The sequence below is a fragment of the Melanostigma gelatinosum genome, assembly GCF_949748355.1.
Source record: "Melanostigma gelatinosum genome assembly, chromosome: 1".
In the NCBI taxonomy this organism is placed as follows: Eukaryota; Metazoa; Chordata; class Actinopteri; order Perciformes; family Zoarcidae; genus Melanostigma; species Melanostigma gelatinosum.
The window spans coordinates 21,123,116-21,145,037 of NC_136634.1; the positions used below are offsets into that span (position 1 = coordinate 21,123,116).

The following is a 21,922-nucleotide window of genomic DNA, read 5'->3' on the forward strand; positions in this document are numbered from 1 at the left end:
AAACATTTAAGGCAAATTGTTATTTCAAGTTTACAAAAGAATCCAACAGTCAGCAGACAACAACAGCAAAAACATTTTGGAAAGACAAGACGTTCAGTTCTGTAGAAAGGACTGATCGAAGTTCACAGTTATGGCCTAACGATGCCACCTCACACACGATCCACTCATCGTCATAGTTGCATTTGAATTCAGTGACGTAAACTCAGTGTAGATGATGAAGATGTGCTTGAATTCTGAAGAGTTAACCAGGTGAGGAGTGGCTTGCTCTTACATTCGATGATCTAATGAGATTAATGAAGATAAACACAGTGTGGAGGTTGAAAGAACTTCTAATGGTTAGCACAGCTCATCCTACAACAGCTAATGTTATGTTGATGATATTTGAGATATAGTGGGCTCCACGGCTATGACTAACACAATTTCTCTCTTTGTCCTTTAAAGAATTATCACGACTTCTTTTCTTTCCTCTTCCCCCCCTCGGTCCCTTCAACCCCGCTGACGCCCTCCTCTCTTTGGTCCGCGGCGAGCATTTCGTCTGCGTCACCGTGGCCCCTTGATGCAGAGTGAGGCATCGCAGAGTTGTTGTGGTCGGGGCAATGGGAGGTAGAGCGAAGCGTTGCGGAGCTGATAGAGACGGGTGATGGTGTGTCCACGTCCCTGTCAGGTCCGGAGCTGGAGGTGGGGGATGGAGGAGGCAGGGAGGAGGAGAAGGAGGGCTGGAAGAGAAGAGAAGAGATGAATCTACGCTATAAAGAACATTCTCTTTCTTGTCTCTGCCACATGTGCATATGTGTTGGGTTCGTTGTATTTACCTGTAATGAGACAATGGACTTGCGAGTCTTCGCTTTGACTTTAGCCAGAGCTCCTTTAAGTCCAGAGGATTTCTGTGTCATCTCCAGGGCTGCTCTCAGCAGTTTGGGGGTTGCTGATCTAACAGGGGCTGCCGGGACCTGAGGGGGATCCTTCGCCTCTTCTTTGGGCTCAGGTTTCTTTCCCTTGTTTAGCATCTTCCTGTGAGAAAGTCACAGAATTCAGTACTAATTACAGACAAGCAGACAAAGAAGCACGGCTGTTGTGTGAGCCGATCTGTACAGGACATATACAAAGCAGAGAGCACAGTGAGTTTCATCGATGTTTAACCTGGCCTTCTTGCGGAGCAGTTTCTTGGACTCGGGGTAGTGGACCAGGATCTCATTCAGGTCTTTCTTGTCGAGGATGAAGAGATTGGCAAATCCGTGGGCGATTACATTTGCCGTGCGCCTGTTACCCCCGCCTACTGCGAGCAAACTGCCAATCAGAGAAATTATGGTTGAGAATGACATTTTCCACCTCGCTTGACTTTTCAATTTCAGGAAAGCAGAGGTCAGACGTTTTAAAGCATCATTTTTGGGATTCCATGCAAAAGATTTAGAACCAAACCTTGTAAAAATCACACTTTTTCCTGTTCTGAGATATTTGTCAGAGATGGCAGCTCAGATAGATAAGGAATCCTGTTCACTGGTGGGAAATATGTAGGCATCTTTAAAGAAGATGTTTTCACTAATCACCACCTGTGAAAATCACCTGATCTCTCCAAAGACGGATCCTGCTCTGAGAGTGACAAACACTGTCTTCCCATCCGGTCCTCCAACCACCTGCACCTCCCCAGCCTTTATGATGTACATCTCCCGACCCACCTCGCCCTGAGCAAGAGAAAAAAGAGAGAGAGGCAGAGGCAGACGATGAGAGGCAGAGAGCAATACAAGCAGCAACACTTTTTTTTAAAAGTTGCCACATACAGTTGTCTTCTACAAACAATACACAAGTGAGTTTGCCTTTTACCTTTTTGCAGACATAATCCCCAGGCAGGTAGACAACAGAGCGGAGGCTTTTCAGCATGTCAAAGAGCATCTGTCTGTCACAACCCTGTCAAGAGGAAGGACAAAAAACAGAAGAGGAAACAGTGATCTCTTGTTGATCTCTATGGCTAGTGCACTAGCTTAACAAGTCAGCTGGGCCTCGCAGAAAGACTGTTTTCATTCAGAAGGGACACTCACAAAACATGTGTTTTTAGGAAGTCCTACCTGAAAAAGAGGGACTTTGCTGACAATGGAGTAGTTGACGTCGACAGCAATGTCCAAACGCATTTTATCTGGCAACTGAGTGAGCAGGTCCTGCTCATCTGGAAGGCGGACGGTGATAGGAACAGTATGACTGAACAGGTCAGATGTATACGATATATATATATATGACACAGATAGTGCTCTCCTTACCCAGCATGCCCTGTGATTGCCAGGTGTAGTTGTACCAGGTTTTGACACGGTTCTGTACCTCTTTGGGTATGCGATAGGAGGACATGTATTTGATAGTGTTGTCCATACATGTGCGGTAGTAGGTCTGACCTGCTGTAGCTGCACCAACCACGTCACGCATCTGAGAGGCGAAACATGTTTGTTCATTCAACACCATCCTTGCACAGAGACACTTATGACGTATGAATGTCTTTGCTGCATGAAGTGCATAATACAAATAATAACACACTGGAGCCTTTAAGGTTAAATACATGTGGAAGGCACACATGTCCATTTCTATAGCTACCTGTCCAATCATGATCGAGAAGGCAAAGACTCCAACAAAGTAGTTGATGAGTTGGAAGACAATCTCGAACAGGGTGGTGGGGTCTGGCAGACCGCCAATGGTGATCAGGGTCTTCACCGCAAAGTAGTAACAGCGAATGTAACTGAGCAGAGACAAAGACGGGAGGCATCAGAAAGAGACAGAACAAGGACAAGGGCTAAGTTCAACATGATGGGTTTTAAAATGAATGAAATGAAGAATTAAACTCAAAATAAGCGACTAGAAAAGACCAGGGGAGATATATTGTAGATCCTTTGTGCAAATATCACAGAGCAGAGTGAGCTTTCCATTATGTGAGCTGGACCCCCGTCCTAATCGTCAAAACAAAAACAGCAAAAGCTGTTGCCTCGTGCGTGTGTGTGTCTGTTTTTATCCTACCAACCTGTTGCCTTCGCCATTGTACACCCACTTGGTTGATCCTATTCCTGTGTAGGCAGAGCCCCAGTAGTAAAGACAGGCATTACAGTGGAGACAGTAAAAGAGATAGGTGGTGGTGCGGATCACCCTGAGAGACAGAGAGTGAGAGAGCAAAACATTTGCACACACTGAACACCAGAAACCAGTAATTTGTTCATCTGAGTCCAATCTAAAGGAAGGACGACAACGTGAGCATACACAGACAGAACTGCCAGTGCAGTGAGGCTGCATTCACTCCAAATCAGGCGACGACACCATCCCATGCATCCAACGTCACGCTGCTGTTACCGATCATGTAACCGTCGATCATTCAAATCAAGGTTAATAAGTCAAGGGCTCTCAACCTTTTGTAACGTAAGGCCCACTTCTGATTGTTCAAAAAAAAAATCTGAGAATCACTCAAATAATGAAAAACATGATTAATATGAGAAACAATAAACTGGGCTAAATATGTTTTATGCCACTGTCAGGTGTTGTGACTTGAATAAATATTCTTCTTACATTCCCCCATCCCTGCCTGCCATTAACTAAATATAATGTATTCAGGGTCATATTTTGTCACCACAGCTTTTATTCACGCAGGGTTGGCTCCCACATCACTCTTTAGTTTCAGAAATCAATCCATTTTGTGTCACTGCATCGGAGGGAACGATGTGAATGCAGTCTGAGATACCACGAGGCACCAGCTGACCTGTAGATGTAGGCTTTGGTCAAGATGGCCTCCAGACGTTCATTGAACTCAATGAAGGAGTTGATCTAGAGGCAGAACAGAAAAAAACAATTAAAGAGTTTGGTTTCAAATAGTCTCTCAAACATTTGAAAAAGTGAAATCTGAATAATTGCACTCTGATTTCTCAAAACGGACACACAGAGCCTTGGAAATGAACTTTTCCTTTGTTTAGATGCCATCAGTGTAATGTTGATGTGAGTAGCAGCATATTACATTTATGTGGAAGGATTCTCAGTGTGTTGGTTGCCAGAATACTGGAACAGGTTGTAAAGGGTTGACTAAACCGTAATAAACCTCACCTTCAGCAGCCTGGGTAAGCGAAGGAGAGGGTTGATGCCAGTTTTAAAGTAGAAAATCTCCAGGGGAACAAGACTGGCAACATCAAACTGAAAAACAAGAAGGCACCGCCTCACTCGCTGAACTGCTTTCATGATTGACTCAATGCATAATATGTGAAGTAAAGCCGACCACACTCAAAAATGTACTTTTATTCAGCGCTGGTTCCTTACTTTGAATCGTTTGGTTGTCATGTAATTCTTTCTCATGTCTTTTTTGTCACACTGTAATAAAAAACACAACAACTGCAGATATAAATTCTGATCCTGGTAAGTTGATAACTTTATTATGATCTTAAACTGACATTGTATTCAATTTTTGTTAAACAGCTACGTTAGGCCTGATACGACATTGTATCAATATGATGTACACTCATGTGATAAATGTCACTTCAGCTGTTGATAACGCAGAGACTGTTTCCTCTTTTGTTCACTGTAACACAGTGTTTCCTGTTTCAGGTTCCCACTATGAGCAGGCTCTCGGTCACGGCAATGGCCTAACGTCACTACTCACCACGATGTCCCCTCCACGAACAAACTGCAGGCGCGGCTGGAAGATGGTGATGTCCAGGATGTAAATGAGGTCACACAGGTAGTCGGTCAGCAGCCAGTAATAAATGTTGTCTGGAGTCTGGTAAGGGAAGGCCGAGCGCACTGGGATGAACCACGCGTTCCAGTTCCACGCCAGACAGACCAAAAACATCCACAGCACGTACATTAGGTCTGAGTAGAGAGACAAAGATGATGAGAGGATGAAGGGAGTGAGAGGTGAAGAAATTGAGGGAAAATAGACAATAGGAGAACTGAAAGGAAAGGCTGGAATTACTCAGTAGTCACAGAAGAAGTGGTGGTCACTGCGCAAGCACCAACTACCATGATTATATGCTGTTAACTAGAATAAGAGCATTACAAATAAACTGGATCTAATCTGTATTATAAAGCAACATTTGCATAATTTGGAAGTTGTATTTGTACTAAAGAAGACAGAAAAGTGATAGAGAAAGGACTGGCTCACAAAGTCCTTGTGAATGGATAAAAAGGAAGAGAAAAGGGTAAATGACAGATGATCTCCTTTACCCAAACCTCATAATGTTTAACATTCTCTTTGCATATTAACAGAACAGGTGAAACAAATACAAATTCTTGAGTGTTTCTTTAGTTGCCTTTTGGATGAGCATTAAACAGCTCAATACGTTTTTATCAATGTGTTATTTTAGAAATGTTGTCAGAACGGTGTGGCTGAACAAAGAGGAGCTGCCAGATAAGACTCTGTGTGTTTGTCATTCATTTCTGAGTAGTTGAAGTGAAGGAGATTGCACTGAGCAGTGCGGCCCTGTAGGGGGCGGCGGGTGGCGTTCGGCTGGGTTCTCACTGGTGAAAGGGTCGATGCTGGCAGGGAAGCGGTAGTGCATACAAGCTCGTATCCACCGAGGAGTTTTCACCTTGCAGCAGCGGCTAGACTGCTCCTCATCTGCCCCACTCTCCACTCCTCCTCCTCCTCCTCCTCCTCCTCCTGATGGACCTGCTCGTGCCTCCTTCTCTCCCTCGTCCACTGGCTGAGCTCCAGGAGCAGGCTGAGGAGTGGCAGCCTGAGGAGGAGCTGAAGGGAAGAGAGAAGGGAAGGGGCAAAAGGTCAGAAGAAGCAGGTTTACCATCTCAGACCGGATCATAGTGCTTCAATCACTAAGGGCACAAAGGTGTTAGCTGTGCAGGCATTTCTTAAGAGACAAACTGGTGTCTCTTGGCTCAAAACAACACAATTCGAGTGAATCTGGAACATAGGTTTTTTCCTAAGAAGTTACAGGAACAAGGAATATGCTGAGGATCATCCCTTCCGATACTAATGTACACTTTGTACACTTCAGCCAGTAGGTGCTGACGGCCACAGACAGATCTGCACACCTTCTCTGTTGCTGAATGTAAACGATTGTACGATGAAGGATATGTAGCTAGAAGCAGGCTTGACAAAATATTCTTAATTTAAGATGATCCTGATCTAAATCACTGATTCACAAACCCTTTTAAGCCCACATGGCACCCTTATCAGCTGGAAATGACACCATGTGTATGTTATGAAAAGCCCAAAAAAATGAATCCATTGTTTGCGCTGACTTTTGCTTTTTCTGACTGTAAACTGATGTGCCAGAAAGCACATTGTGTTTATAAATTTAGTGATAACTCATTTTTATATGTATGGGGAAATTATATACAAATATATTGTAAGTGTACTTTTTGTGTTTAGACGGAAGTCCAGGGCGTGGTTATGACATAAATGACAGGACATTTTCTCGGCTGGACGAGGCTGACACTTAAAACCTGGAAATAAAATATACTATCTATAATCTACGTACCACTGTTCTATGTTAGGATGCATTATACTGTATGACCCTTGCAGCACTAAAGACCAGCGCAGTGTGAGTGTGTGTGCGTGTGTGTGTGTGTGTAGAGGTGAAATATAGAGAAAGGACAGAGATTCTAACTCACAGGGGATGATGCTGTCTTCGTCTGAGCTGTCAGGCGCAATGAGTTTCTCCTTGGCCTTCTCTGTTCTCTCTTTAAACATCCTGACCAGCTCCTGAAGACGCTCGTTGACCACCATACTGGTCTGACTGGCTGAAGATGCTGGACGTTCTTTCAGTCTTGGAGAAAAATAAAGTTAGATGATGATGATGTTTATTAATATGACCTCATGTCAGCACTCCAAAACTCCAAATACATCTTCATTTTGGTTTTGTCTGTGTGTGTGTGTGTGTGTGTGTGTGTGTCTGTGTGTGTGTGTGTGTGTGTGTGTGTGTGTGTGTGTGTGTGTGTGCGTGCGTGTGTGTGTGTGTGTGTGTGTGTGTGTGTGTGTGTGTGTGTGTGTGTGCACAGCGCTCACATGTCATCTGAATTGTGCAGGCTGGACTGGCTGGGCCAGGCTCTGACTGGCATGCCTCCTTCATCATCATCATCTTCACTTTGGGATTGAAGGGTCCTACTGTTTACGTTAAGTAGACACGGCAACATCGTTGGTTCAACTTCGAGACAGTGCTGCCTAACTTTATTATTGCTGCCCTTTTGTCAAACTGAAATCCACGGCGGTGTGGCTTTACGAAACATTCTGTTAAGCAGTTTGTGTAAAGGTCAATAAGACACAGAATCAAATTATTTACATACACTATAAGTTGAGTTCTGCCTTTCGTGCTCACTCTGTAGTCATGATTGTGAGGAATGCAAAAATAATGAGCAAGGACTGGATTCATGAAAGGCTATGGAGTTTATATCCACTATGTATCCATGACTGGGCAGCACGGTGTGTGAATACAGAGACAGATGGATACTACATGAGTCAATACAGTATTTAACAAGGGTTGATGTCTTACATCTTTGTCCAGATAGACCGGCGATGCCTTCCACTACTGTCAGGGAGAGTGTGTGTTTCAGAAAAAGGGATCGGGGGGGAGAGAGAGAGAGAGAGAGAGAGATGGGGGGGGGGGGGGTATGGAGTGTGTGCCAGGGAAGGCATGATATTATTCCAAGAAACAGATGACAAGTGAAGATAATAACCTGCAGTATTCTACAGGCATGGATGGATTATGAGACAATGGGCTCAGACATGTCAGGGCCCTTCAGCCTGTCTGCACAGGAACAAGACATCCAAACTCAAAGAGTATTTGAGTCATTTCACGTCCCGTTGCAGTCGTTTTGCATCTAATTTGAGCAGTTTTGCGTCTCTGTGATTGTTTTGTGTCTATTTTGGTAATTTTGCATTTCTTTGAGATCAATTTACATCTCTGATTGTTTTGTATCTTTTTGTGATTGTGTTACGCCTCTTCGTAGTCATTTTGCATCTCTGTGATTGTTTTCCATCTTTTTGTGTCGGTTTTGCATCCATTTTTCTCCGTTTTATGTTTCTTGGTGGATGTTTTGCATCTCTGTAGTCATTTTGTTTAATTTGTAGCTGTTTTGTGTACGTTTGTGGTCATTGAGCCGCTTTCTATTTGTGTTTTCTTATTTTTTCAGCGCCATTTTGAGTCAGGACCTCTGACATTTTGGGCCCCTACCTGGTAGGCCCGTTCAGTAATCCATCCATAGGTGACAGAGTGATGATACAAGTGGAAGATTGTGATGCATCCATTTATTGACTTCTGCTATGTTATGACATTATCCACACAACAAAGATCTGTGAAATTCATGCAAAAGTGTCGAGAAAATCACAACACAAAACAACACAAACAATTCAGCTCCACCATGATTCACATGACAGACTGTGTTCTGCATAAACAGTATGTGCTGCTTTGCTTGTGTCTGCCATTTTGGCAGTTCTCACTGTTGTTCGGTGCAAAAGAATTTTCACAACCGTGGGACCAAATAGAAAGATATTTCCGATATTCGTAAGCAACACACAAGGTTTCTGCAGGACACTGACATCCAGACTGTACAACAGACAGTAGAGGGCAGTAGATCCACTTCAAACAGCACTAAGCAGAGGGAACACATGAAGAATTTCACCCCAAAATGATTAATTAAAACCATAAATGATGATAAAACATAATTCTATCACTGGAATTGTTTGTATTTTGTAAGCAAATGTTTAGTCATCTATAATCTTCTCAAATCTACTAACATTCAATCTAATCTCATTTTGGTTGAAAAGCCTCCACTTGCCAACAACGAAGATTGCACCATCACATAACCCAAAAAACATATTCTAGTGATGTCATTTTGGATTTCTCTCTTGAATGCATGTAAGCTATATGTGTGGTTTCACTGGAGAAAAAGAATGATGACTGTTGAAAGACGATTGCAAGCGCTACAACTCAAACGACCCATGCAGCTTTCTTACTCTTTATCTCCTTTACTGTGGACGAAAGCATGAGGAGAGAGGAAAAGATTACAAATAGTGTAATGCACACCCTGATAAACTGTTTTTAAAACCTAAACTCAGCCTCTCAGTCTCCTACAATATAACAAAATGACCCCCCCCACTGGTGTTAATACACAGCATGAACCTCTTGGTAAAACAGGTGCTGTCCTAATAGCAAATTACATAAACCACTAGTGGCAGTATTTCCTACCTTTGACGACCTCCGGAGGGGGTCACAGGGACAGCGAGGGTTGTGAGTTTGGGGTCCTGAGGGGTGAGGATTTGGGGGATATTGCTCTGTTCCTCCCCTCCTCCTCCTTCTCCTCCTCCTCCTCCTCCTCCTCCTCCTTCCCCTCCTTTCTCTTGGTCCGAGTCGACATCCTCTACATTGACAGCTGGACGAAGGCTGAGGCTAGAGCTCTCTGGAGAGGTTGAAAAACATGTTTTGTTAATGATTAAAGAGCATTGCAAATGAAGTGTGTGTGTATTTAGGACAACTAGGACCGTCTTACAGCACTGCCAGGGGCAAAGCACGTCACAGTTACAAGCAGCGGCGGGGCAGGACAGTGTGAGCGAGAGGCAGAGGGCGAATGCAAGAGGATCCACCTGTGAACTAGGCCATGTATAAGAGCGCCCTGATAGCTCAGAGGACTGGCTTACTCATCTGGCAAGCTATTCAGTCTCGCTCATCAGGCTCACGGTACACTGGCACAATTCTGTCGTTTTCAATGAATAAAAACGTCCGCAGTCAGTATGCCGCCTCCTCTGGTGCGTTGTTTACGGTTTGCTACAGACTTTATCAAAGATATATGGAAATGGAGGGCAGTCATAGTATACATTTTAAACATTTCGGAAATCCCTTTTTTCTCCAAAATAGTGGAATAGTTTGAGGATGTTGCATGTTCACCGAATGGCAACCAAATGAATTGTGCTGCTTTATTCACACCCTGCCTGAGCTTACTTGAGAAATGACAGAACGAGACGACACATGAACATACAAAAGTCCACCACAACACAGAACCGCTACTCTTGTATCCCTGACAGCGTGCTCTTAATCCTGAACACACCTTCAGTGAATTTGTCATGACATCTGAACCCAGTTGATCATTAACTGTTTGCAAATGTCTTTGTTATGGTTTAGGGGCAATAAGTTTCACTTTTAATCACTTTCAATTTTAGAGCATGAACTAGCTTCTAAAATCAAAAGTATAGAGGCAACTGTTTACTTCTTTTGGCTGAGTTCAGGTATCTACAAGGAATCTCACGATGTGTTCCATCGTGAGATTCATTCAACTTTCCACTCCTGCAGAGTCACCTGTGGGTCTCAATGCTGAAATGTCTGAGTCATCTTCAATGAAGAACGCCGGGTTAGAGAGACCTGACAGCTGGCGGGACGCTGAGTTGAGCTGCTTTGATGGGGGGCTGACAATTGGTGGCAGGCGTGGGTAGGACGGGACGTTGGGCAATTCGAGGGCGCTACCATTGGGGGAGGATGGAGACGGGGAGCGGGAACTGAGCTGCGGATGGTGGGGAGGAGGGAGAGGGGAGTGTCGGACAAGCCGGTTCAGTCTAACATCTTGCTGATTATTGTCTTGCTTCTGTTTTTGCTGTTGTTGTTGTTGTTTCTTAGGCATCTTGAGGCATAAGGCTGTTGAGGCGCTTCTGGACGTTGAGGAAGTACTGCTGCGCTTGGCTGGGAAACTGGGAGAGCTTCTGCAGGATGTTTGAAAGGCTCTCGGGAAGACGAAGGCCGACTGAACCCTCTGAGGTTTTGGGCAATAACTCAGTCACAGTCTGGGTGATAATTCGGGGGATCTGCGTGAGTCAGATCTGGGAGAGCCCTTGGAGCAATTCAGGGGGGAGGGTGGGTAAGAGCGTGGTAACATCAGAGAGCTGAGTGGGTAGCTTAGGCATGGAGGGTATTTTGGGAATGGAGATGCCGTTCTCTTTGAAGAAAGCGTTGATGCTGCCGAGGCACTCGGAGGTGTGAGGAATGCGCATCAGGCAGCTCTTAAATGCATCACAGCTGACGGGAGCTACAGAGGAGACAGGTAGATAGGCAGATATACAGTCAGCCAGGATTTAAGCAAGGTGGGAGATGGCCTCAGTAGACAGGCAGACAGCAGCGCAGTCAGTCTGAAGGACGAAGTCAGACTTCTTCTAGACAAGAAGATCTATAGTGACCATGGCCTACAATCACCAGGCAACATGTACTCTAACAGCAATGAAATCCACATCGTAGGAGTAGTCTGGATGTAGACATGCACGTAAAACAGCAGCATGTGAGTTAAACACAACCGACGAGTCAGAAATACAGGAATGAGACTGCTGATTAGAGCAGTAATACAGCAGCTCTAACCGCAGTCATATATAAAACAAAAAACATCACAAAATAGAATAGTACATACCACCACAGTCGTCCCCAGTAGCTTCCTCCTCCTACAAAAGAAACACAACGCATATGAATGAATGGCAGGGGAGTGGTGAGCATCAGCTGGGGTCAGATATGACATAATGTGGATTGGAAAAAAAAATTAAAAATAGGCCAGTGGGGACAAAAAAAAAAGAATTTATGTATGAAAATGATATTCCACAATAAGGTCAGGCAGTGCAGGAGGTCAAATTAAATGTGTCACGTGTATGAGAGCCACATGGGTCATGAGGTGAAACATTCATCCCCGTGCATGTTAAACTCGTGGATGTTACCTTTTTGTCAGCGTCAGTGCTTTGACCGCCTTCCTTTGCTTTCTGCGGCTGCTGCGTTACAGGCTCAGCTTCTGAGTTGGCTTCCTGGGTATTGGTCTCTGGTTCTGGTTCTGGTTCAGGCTCTGGCTCAGAGATGTTAACTGGTTCAGGTCTTGGAGGTGGAGAGAGGGAGGTCTGCTGTGGCTCTGCTTCCTCTTGCGGCTCTACATTTTTGTTTTAATTGTAGATTTCAACAGATTTAAGATTTAATCAGAGAACCCAACAGTCACAAACATATAAGATGCAGGGGTTAAAAAGAGTTTAGAGATATTATTAAAAAAGAAAAGTCTCTGCTTGAAGTATGGCATGCTACTTTGTGACTCTTTTCTACAATCTAATTCAAATGAAAAAGAATGGATTCTCCACCTGGTTCCTCGTTGATAGGTTCCTCAGTCTCCTCAGGAAGGCTCTGTTCTGTTCTGCAGGACAGGACAGGTGACAAAAAGAGTTGGATAAATCATGTTTCACTGTGTCTGGTAGGGTTCCCCACATTGAGCCCACTGAGTTCAGGAAATTGGTTCATTAAATAAGGACTGCAGTGAGGATGAAAATGCTGGTATTTCTAGGGGGAAAGTGAATACAGAATTTACATGTTACACTTTCAGCTATTTTGGAAAGTAAAACAACATTTGCAAACACAGACAGACTTTTCAGTCTCATTGAATCTTGTTTGCACATTCTGAAAATGTGTGGCTGTATTTAGAGAGGTTAAATCACATTTCAGCAGTTTTGAGGATTGGAAACATGGAAGTTTGATGTGGCACAAAAAAGTGTGTGTAAAGAAAACACAGGTAGCCCAATTCTGTAAAACTGGGCTTCAAGACCTGTGGCTGCAGAAATAACATGATATTATTATTTACACTCCTTGTTTTTATTATCTGCAGTAGTAGCACACATTATAAATATTATTATTATTACTTGTATTTTATAGACTGCACTTACGATGGTTATAGAAGGCAGAATGTAAATGCTTTTCAAATAAATGTTGTCCTCTGCTCACTTATTCTTTACTGAATAACGGTTACAAACAGCAGACGGTGAAACACAAAGCACAGGTTACATCCTGACTCACTAGGGGTGTAACGGTTCACAAAATCCACGGTTGGGTTCGGTACGATACAGTGGAAAACTATAAATGCCAGAGAAATGTACTTGATTTTAAAATATATTTATTGATTACAACTAACATCATAAAGTTATTCTTTGACTTTGAACAATGATGGAACTATACCTGAGTGACTCATCTTCTGGGGTGTCTTCTTAGCAACACATAAGCATAAAAAACAAACTGCTCCTTAATGTTATGTAGTATTGTTACTTACAAATTGCAAAAGAGATTTTTAATCTCAATGGGACTACCTGGTTAAATAAAGGTTTAAAAAAAAAAGAAAAAAAATATATATATATATATTTTTTTTCAAACGTATTCGGTTAGTCATGCATACCGAACTGTGAGCCTCATACGGAACGGTTCAATACGAATACGCGTACCGTTACACCCCTATGACTCACATTTCATTTGATGCTGGAACAATGTGGAAGCATTAACTTTACTGACTGTCAGCTACTTGTTAGTGATATCCCATGTTTCAGCATAACACGACTGACTTTGACAGGCCTGTGACGCTAATTACCTCATAAAGTTAGGGTTAAATAACAGGTCAACGTTATTCATTTCACAACATATGTAAGTCCAACACCTAAACACGATGTCATCACGAGATACTCACTTTCCCTGTCAATATTCACGTGCGTTAATCGTTAGCAGTCGAGACACAAAATGTCCACGAATAAGTAGCAGGAACTCGGCTGTGAGGTCGTGTGAACCACATCAGGAGATTTTAGAAATTTTAGAAAAAATAGCAACAATCAAAATGTTCCATTACATCTCCGACCATCATTCTCTCTGCGCGCGTCTCCAGACGTGAAAACAACAGCAGCAGGTGCGCGGCGTTACCGGGGTAACCGTTAAGCGGAGAGGAGGAGGGGGGGGGGGGGGGGGGGGGAATCAGCCGTTGCCACGGGAAGCTGTGGTTGCTATGACACGGTAGTGTGATGCTGAGGCAGCGCGCAGCGAAGATCACATAACGAGAACCCACGGGATTTGGGACCTGACAGCCAAATGTGCTGGATCAGACTGGGAACTGAACTCATAACACTGGCAGTGGAACTGGGGCTAGCAGGCCTCACTGTACGTTTAAGTACATCTATAATGTCAGCTACTTGCACCCAAGCTTGTACTTTACCTACTTTTTTTTCTACTCAACTCAACTACATTTCAAAGGGAAATATTGTACTTTTCACTTCCTTAACATTTATCCGACACTTTGCACATTTAAACATATGATCATTTTATTACAGATGACGCATTGTTACAGTTTGAACCACCTAACAGTATGTAAAGTAATGTAAATCAGCTCTACCTAGTTGCAACAATAAATGCTGCTCATATGCTTTTTTTACTTTGTGATGTTGCTACTTTTACCAAAGTAAAGCATCAGAATACTTCTTCCACCACTGAGTCGCATCACTTCAACAAGCTGCTCGAGACAAGATTCCCTCTTGAAATAAAGTCGTCAGGATAGTTTCTAAGTTTAGAAATCAGTTTATATCTGTATGAAAAAAACATGGAGCACAGTAGCACTATAATACAATTGCTATAGGTGAAAGACGAAGTGACTCGAGGGTCCTACGAAGGATTTCAAGGAGGTTGAGGACGGGTAAGATTCCACATATGCATTCTTACTCTGTGACTTTCCTGTGGTCCACTGTGCTCTCCTCTTCTTGTGCCACTGGCAGCCTGGTCACAGGGAACACGCAGTGTCACATCACTTCACAAGGATACACACAAATACACACAATGCTGAAACAAACACCTTCACCTTGTGAATTGAACACAAGTTCTTACTCGGCTTCAGGCTCCTCCTGCAGCAGTTCTCTACTCCCCAGTGGGAGATTAATGGAGTGCCCCTCACTGGCCAGCTGTCGAATGGCCATCTCCGCTGTCTCTCTCCCCACCTCTCCAGCCATACGTACCATCTCCACGCGCTGCTGCAGCAGACTAAAGAGAGACAGGACACACCGATGTGATTGTGCTGTGCGGTAAATGTTTGTAAAATGGTAAAGGAAAAGTGGGATGTGGAAAGAGTCTTTTTTCTTATTGCAGTGACTTCAGATCACACAGCAACAATTCTCTGGCCTCAACACCAAACCAGGTTAGTTTAGCCTTCCCACTATGTGTCAACCACTGTCCATAGTTGATTATGTACTGCTTCAAGGAAGACAGGAAGACTATCAGAGCATAAAGCAAGGCAATCCCTTAAAAAGAGGCATGAATTACAAGTTGCAGCTTGTGTTATTGCTACTGTTTGGTGGAAGACTTGACTCCTGGTCTCCTAATCCTTTGAGTTAATCAGGGGGGATATAATTAATGACGCATTAATGACGTCCAGTATTGTGACTGGTACTCTTTAGGAGACAAATACTCTTTACTAACTTCCAATTATTATCATGTTATCTGATATGGGGCATTTACATTCAGTGGACGTGACCACCTCCATTCTCTTGTACTCCACCCATCTTACCGTTCCTCCATGGTAGCCATAGCAACACTTTCAGCCTCCTTCCTGATGTTTTCGATGAACGGCATCCAGCAGCCCGTCTGGGTCTCAGCGTCTTCTTGAGATCTTCTCCTACTCTCCGACGATTCTGGCTGTGGGTTGGACTGCGTCTCCTGTTGGTTTGCTGCCGGTGATGGTGATGGTGGAGTCAGTGATGTGGACGGCACTGCAGCTGTGGGCTGATCTTTAGGCTTCTGCTGGCCCTCGCTGTCTGAGTCCACGTCTTCTAGTACCATGTCAGGTTTGAGTTTGGATGAAGCTGCAAGAGGGTGACGAGCAGCGATTTGTTTGTAAGAAGGGACATGCGGTTGACATCGGAAATGTTGGTGATGGATTTGGTTTTGGGTTTGGCGATATGAAAACGAATGAAATTATGACTTATATATCTATACTTACTAAAAAGGAGTGCAGGCAGGAGTGTTTATAATACAGGTACCGGTATATACAGCTGTACTCAAATTTCAACATGCTCACTTGTGAGGGGCTTTCACGAAGGGCAGAAAACATCCACGACAGCTTTCCTTTTTAATTGAATTCATCTTTACATGTAGAATATTCAGGAGGTAATGCAGGGCGTTATTGATAAGACATCCACATGAAATGATTTCACATTGAATCTTTATTAGTCCTGTAGTATCCTAACATTACAGCGTGTAATTACAGGAACATGTTCTACCACCTTGTCTGCAGGACAATCAACATATGTTTAATGTGACGAAATATGGTTCTTTCAAATGAACTCAAACCTTCTGAAACACCACATCCCCAAGCCACATTTCACAGTTCAACATATAGAAACCAATCAAATGGATCAAATAGGCTGTACGCTTACATTGTGCACTCATTGTGTGAGTGCAACCTCAACTAAACCTGTGGAAAAGCTGACTCAAACTGTTACATCATCAAGACCCAAACAAAACACAACCTTCTAAGAGCACAATAGTTAGCAGTACGACTTATATATTTAAACAAATGAATTAATAATATAATTTCCTCTAAATATCAAGCGTAAATATTGATTTTAGTCCAAAAATAACACAATTATAAATGAACATAGCTGCCATTTTAATATTCGTTCCAGATTTCTGTTAATGAGGAAGATTGGAGATCTCGTGCTGTAATTATTCTTGTGTCTGAATGAATGACCAGTGAATCATCTTTTTTATCTCCCGTTGTACAATATTAAGAGATAGAGAGACAGAGGAAAATGGCAACATGAATATAAAGTGTACATTGCCATAGCTTAAAGCACAATAAAGTTACATAAAATGTTCTCCCTGCAATCTTTTGTGAATGAAACCTGCAGTCGTTTCAAATAAATGGCCATCACTAAATGTTTCTGTGTCAAACAGAAAATGTGTAAAAATTCAAATCCCAAAGACAAAAACTCATCGAATTAGCTGTAGAATATACAGTACACTTTTAATTTAAACTGCATAAAGTACAGTAAGGTGAGTTGAATATATCTCGATATTCTTATGGTATTTTACAGCTGCCTAGATCTGTACTGAGCTGCACGCTGCACAGCACCTGTAGCTCTCCCAACAGTACAAGATGTATATTAGCGTTTCGTCTGTCTGGGAATCAGAGCGTCCCCCAGTCGTCTCCTCCTGCTGTTCAAGGGGCTCGCAGCGCCTTCCCCCCTGAAACAGAAGGAGAAGAGGGACTGAGTTAGGCTCCGACCGTCCGACCAAAACACCTCTTCAAAAACTATGGGGGGAAAAACAAGAGGGTGCTTCAACGGAAGAAAACGTGTACAACACTTTCCAAATATTAGAGCTCCACGGGACTTACTCAAATGGAGGAAAAATAAATAATGACTTGAATAAAATGAACCCCATATGATTAAAGATATGTTTTCTTCCAGTTGTAGCATTACTCTCCAGCGACTTAAACACAAACATTATGTGAGATCCATTTGATTGAACTGTGAATTGTGGCATTCGGGAGCAGCGATACTGACAAGGAAATGGCACGCATAGGGTTTCTACTGACTACAGGATTAAGCAAATAAAACTTAAACTCACCTTTCTGTTGAACTTCAGCTGCACCCTGGGGAAATAAAAAAAAGATTATATAAATGTAATTGCTATCAATATAGCTGAAAAATGAAAGTGGCAATAGAAATCACAAAGGATAGGTGGTAAGGAAAGATTGAAGGGGCTGAAAGACAATTAGAAGAGAAGGAAGAAAGAAGTATTTATTCATTTCCAAAAGTTACCGCAGCATTATCTTTGGATGGAAGTGCGGGCTGAGGTATCTTCAGGCCCAGTCCTGACACGAACCAGCCAACCACACTGTCAAGAGACAAACTTATTAACAGTCTGCAATACTTTCCAAGGAAAACATCAGTGAAGCCTGTCGGCGTAGACATCTCAGCTGTCCATGTACTGTTGTAAGATTGATGGATGGATAACATGTTAAGCCAATTACAACCCTCGGGTCTAAAGCTTAATTTGCTCTATAGCTGGCCAAGCTTTGCAAGCTGGCTAATATTTGTAATAAAAGGGTTTTTCCATGCAAGTGTAGTTTTATCTTGCATGTTGTCTTGGATGAAGAGAGTGATAAAAAAGGACAGTGATGGATAAAACCTACGCTGAGGCCTTGCTGTCAGTGTCCAGTGAGATTCCACTGAGAGACTCGGGTGGTGGAGACAAAACTGGAAAGAAGAGAAAGACGTGAATTTCAGCGTACAAAGCAAGAATCCATCCAATTAAGTCAGAATAAATCCAAAGTGCAGCAGAGATTTTAGCGTGGTAGTGTATAAGTTATGTGTTGTGACTGTCCATGCCAGAGTGTGTAGGTTTGTGCTCTGCCCACTGGTGTGCATTGGGACAAATGTACATTAATGTTTGTGTGTGTCAGTGTGTGTATGTACTTTTGTCCAGAGAGGAAAGGGATGCCTTGCTTGATGGTTCAATAGGTACAGCACCAGGAGGCAGTAAACTTGGCTGAGGGACCATCCGCTTTATCCAGGTCACCACGCTGCAGCATCAAAAAAAGAAAAGTTAGCCCATCACATGTCTGTCGTTTTTTTAACTACCTGTATTGATGTGTGTACGTGCGTAAGTGTGTCAATGTGTGTCTACGTGTGTGTGTGTGTATTTGATTCAGATTGTCGATCAAAATCTAGCTGATGGACAAAGAAATCCATCAAACGTCAGGTGCTGTTTATGTGTTGGTGTGTGAGGGTTCAGATCTATCTCTGTGAAGTGGAGTAAAAGGTGTTTTGTACTCACTTTGAAGGGAACTGAGAATACTCTACCTCCGACTCATCATCTGTCAGAATCTCCACCACTGGGATGTGTGGGAGGGGGTCAACATCTGGACAGACAGACAGACGGACCAATCACACAGCAGATCAGCTCAGCAGTTGGGTTTGTAAATTATTGATATTTAATCAATACAAAAAAACACAAAAGAAATAACAAAAAAGGGAAAAAAATAAGCTAACATTGTTTTAACTTTCAAACATCACTTTTGTGCAAAACGCGAAAACATGTAGACAAATGATCAAGCAACATACCTGGCATTGTTTTGACATCATGGATCTAAGACAAAAGAGATAAAATGTACTTTAAATCAAACCGACAGATTAAGATTTTCTCACATTTCTCACATTATTCTTGGATCACATTAGGGAATTATTATTACATTTTATTTATAAATAATTATACATTATCTGTTTTACTTCATAACCAATGTCAATGTGAGCCCCACAAAGGTTAATGGTTGTCCGCAATCGGTTTGTCCACACACAATGGGACCAGATGTGCGTCTCCCCTACTGTGGTCAGAGTGGACTACAAAGTGCTCATTGGAGCAATAAACCTCACACATGGGACACTTTTATGACCTACAGTACAGCATGTGGAGTTAAAGTTGGGTCAAGCAGGGCCCTTTATGCAGCTAAATTCTGTGACTTTCTCCTGGATTAATCCTTAATTGAAATATTTCAAGATTTAACTTTTGGCAACATGCCATGAAATGACTGGATCATGTGTTGCCTGCAGAGTCCCGAGGATCCAGGTAAGGGGGTTGTCGAATGAAGAGGCTGGTTTAAATGCAGAGAAGTTAATGGAGGAGTTTAACCTGGCTAAACCCCCTGCAGATTCCTGTATCAACTTAAACCTTATCAAATTTTGGGGCATTGATTTCATGGCAGCACTAATGTAGTTAAGATATTGATTTGGTGTTGTGATCTGTATCATAATGAAGTCCTCGTGTCTCACCTTGGTGACTTCTTCAGGGTTTTCAATCTCTTTGTAGTTGTCATCAGGCTGAGGCAACAACTGGGTCAGACCCTGAGTGACCCAGCCCATCACTCCAGACCTGGAAGAATAAACCAATGTAAATAACTTTGAAGAATGTATTTAGTAACACATATGCACTGTTTATCTACACACTGTACCTTTCTCCATCCTCTCCTAACTGTGGGATGGCAAAGAAAGAAATAGAGAATGAGAAAAATGTACAGGCAAAAGACAGTTCACTGCAAATCTCCCTTCCTCCTCTTTTGTTTTTGTACCCATTATCCACAATTATAGTAATTCTGCAACTTCTCCCGTAATAGTTCCTTTGATGAAATGGCCAGAATTTGTGACAAAAGCCAAATATTGGCCATTTTGGCCTAATCAGTTTATCAGTGTGATCCTTCACAAGCCTACATACATGTCTTCTCACAGGATAATAAGGAGAAGCCCCGATGTCCACCTGAATAGGCTACATGTCCACTCAAACACCTGCACACTCACCCTGGTGTCAGAGTTGGACCTGCTGAGTCGAGGGGAACCAGAAGGTTGAGGCAAGACGCTGACAAACCCATTAGACAGCCAGCCTAAAACTCCAGTCTGGGCCTGGCTGTAGAGGAGGTAAAGAAAGACGGTGAGTCGGCATGTTTACACAAACAAACACACACACACACACACACACACAGAGACACACTCATTAGAGCATACAGAGAAACTGTTGGAAAGAAACGTTTACCTGTCCTCTGAATTCTCGTCTGTGTTCTTCTGTGGAGGACGCTTCTCTGTGGAATAAGTAACGGGGGTCTTGGCAGCGTCATCTGTTCTGGGAGCTTCAGGGAGTTGGGGGACCACTTTCACCACCCAGTTAAACATCCTGTTGAACACACACACACACACACACAGTCAGCCTATCAAACATCGTTGATAATGCTGATGATAATGCTGATAAATTCATAATAATTGATCAGCATTAAAATGATTAATGCTGACATTAATGATGAACACATTAAGACATAAAGTCCTAATGTCTTCATGAAAGCAGCCACTTAATCTGTCAACCACAGAAACCCTTAACTGGAGCTAATGTGCTCTAGTGAAGGATGTTTTACCTGCTTCATCTCTGAAATTTCTCTCTCTATGGTCGTGAATATTCCTTTAATCATAAAGGTTTTCTTTGTGCTGTTCCTTGCCTGTTTTTACCATGTAAAGCGTCTTTGAGTACCTTTTAAAGCGCGATACAAATAAAATGTATTATTATTATTATTATTATAAAAGCTGTCTTTAGTTTCTCATCAGGCACATTTACAAACGTGTACAATGGTGTGTGCCTACGTGGTGTCTGGATTATGTATCAGAGAATCCTTTGAAATTTGGGCTTTTATATTTTATATAAATTAGTTTGCAATGTGCAATGTACACTTTCTTTTTCAACCAGCAAATGAACTCAGAGAAGACCCAAAGGTAGAGGGGCAGAGGTGAACTACTTTACCATCAGCGTCCACAGGTGACAGAGGGTCACAAATGTACAGGGAAAAGAAATGTCCACTGGCCCAGTGGACTGATTCAATAAATTTATAAAGATAGATTTACAGAGCCAGCATGACTGCCACTTGTCTGACTTAATCTCAAATGTGCGTAGTATCCGGTGTGACAGTTTATCAACCTGTTGAGATAATCCACTTCAGCAAAGAGCCGCTGAAACTGCAAGATTTCCTGCTAACTGACCACAGCAGACAGGTCGAGGGCAACCAGGACGGCTGTCGGAGAAAAAAACGTGCATGACGTGCATTCTCTGGCATGATCCCAAATTTGTTGCATTGGATTAAATACTGCAGCTCTGTCCCCCAACTAATCTACAGCCTTCTTCGCTGTTTAAGGCCTGGATCAACTCCTGACATACGTCCTCTTCACACAAGAGAATAAATCAGTGGAAGACACCCCATGGATATCATTCCTTGCCCACGGATTGTGTCTTTAATTTAGGATAGATTTGTGCATTTAAGCCTCTCTGTCCTCAGATAGAACTTGGCAGTACAGACTTTGACAAAAGCAAATCAGAAGCTGTAAGACAACATCTAATCACATCAACATTTATGATGATATAAACACTCAGCAACTTCACCAAGACACGGGTCATCACAGCAAGCAAGTCAAATCAGCAGTCGGATATTCATTTCACCACCCAAGTAATCCATCTGTTCCCTGTACAGAATGACAAAGACTTGCTTGTCTTACCTGCGTGTCTACAGGTGGTTCTGCATGCCGGTGGCGTAGAGATCCAGAGTGCGGCACAGCCAGCACAGGCCTGCTGGGATTTCCACAGTGGCTGCCTGGGGCTAACGGGATTACCCAGCACAACCTGAA

At 42.9% G+C, this 21,922-nt stretch overlaps 1 protein-coding gene across 1 annotated transcript; it reads right to left on the reverse strand.

Moving 5' to 3' along the window:
- Positions 1–446: 446 nt before the first annotated feature.
- LOC306778186 (cyclic nucleotide-gated channel beta-1) lies at positions 447–20,431 on the reverse strand (the record flags this gene model as incomplete). Its single annotated transcript, XM_079269615.1, has 35 exons — positions 447–716; positions 813–1,011; positions 1,141–1,287; positions 1,564–1,682; positions 1,822–1,905; positions 2,064–2,161; positions 2,253–2,412; positions 2,578–2,719; positions 2,999–3,121; positions 3,725–3,789; positions 4,063–4,149; positions 4,273–4,323; positions 4,613–4,821; positions 5,471–5,698; positions 6,583–6,737; positions 6,977–7,075; positions 7,461–7,496; positions 8,924–8,938; positions 9,156–9,366; positions 11,353–11,383; positions 11,651–11,853; positions 12,056–12,108; positions 14,436–14,489; positions 14,598–14,750; positions 15,274–15,568; positions 17,337–17,361; positions 17,531–17,606; positions 17,905–17,968; positions 18,188–18,294; positions 18,549–18,633; positions 18,836–18,860; positions 19,541–19,640; positions 19,720–19,735; positions 20,059–20,168; positions 20,295–20,431. 35 exons carry the CDS (start codon positions 20,429–20,431, stop codon positions 447–449), a joined length of 4,032 nt encoding a protein of 1,343 aa, XP_079125741.1.
- Between the last annotated feature and the right edge of the window lie 1,491 nt (positions 20,432–21,922).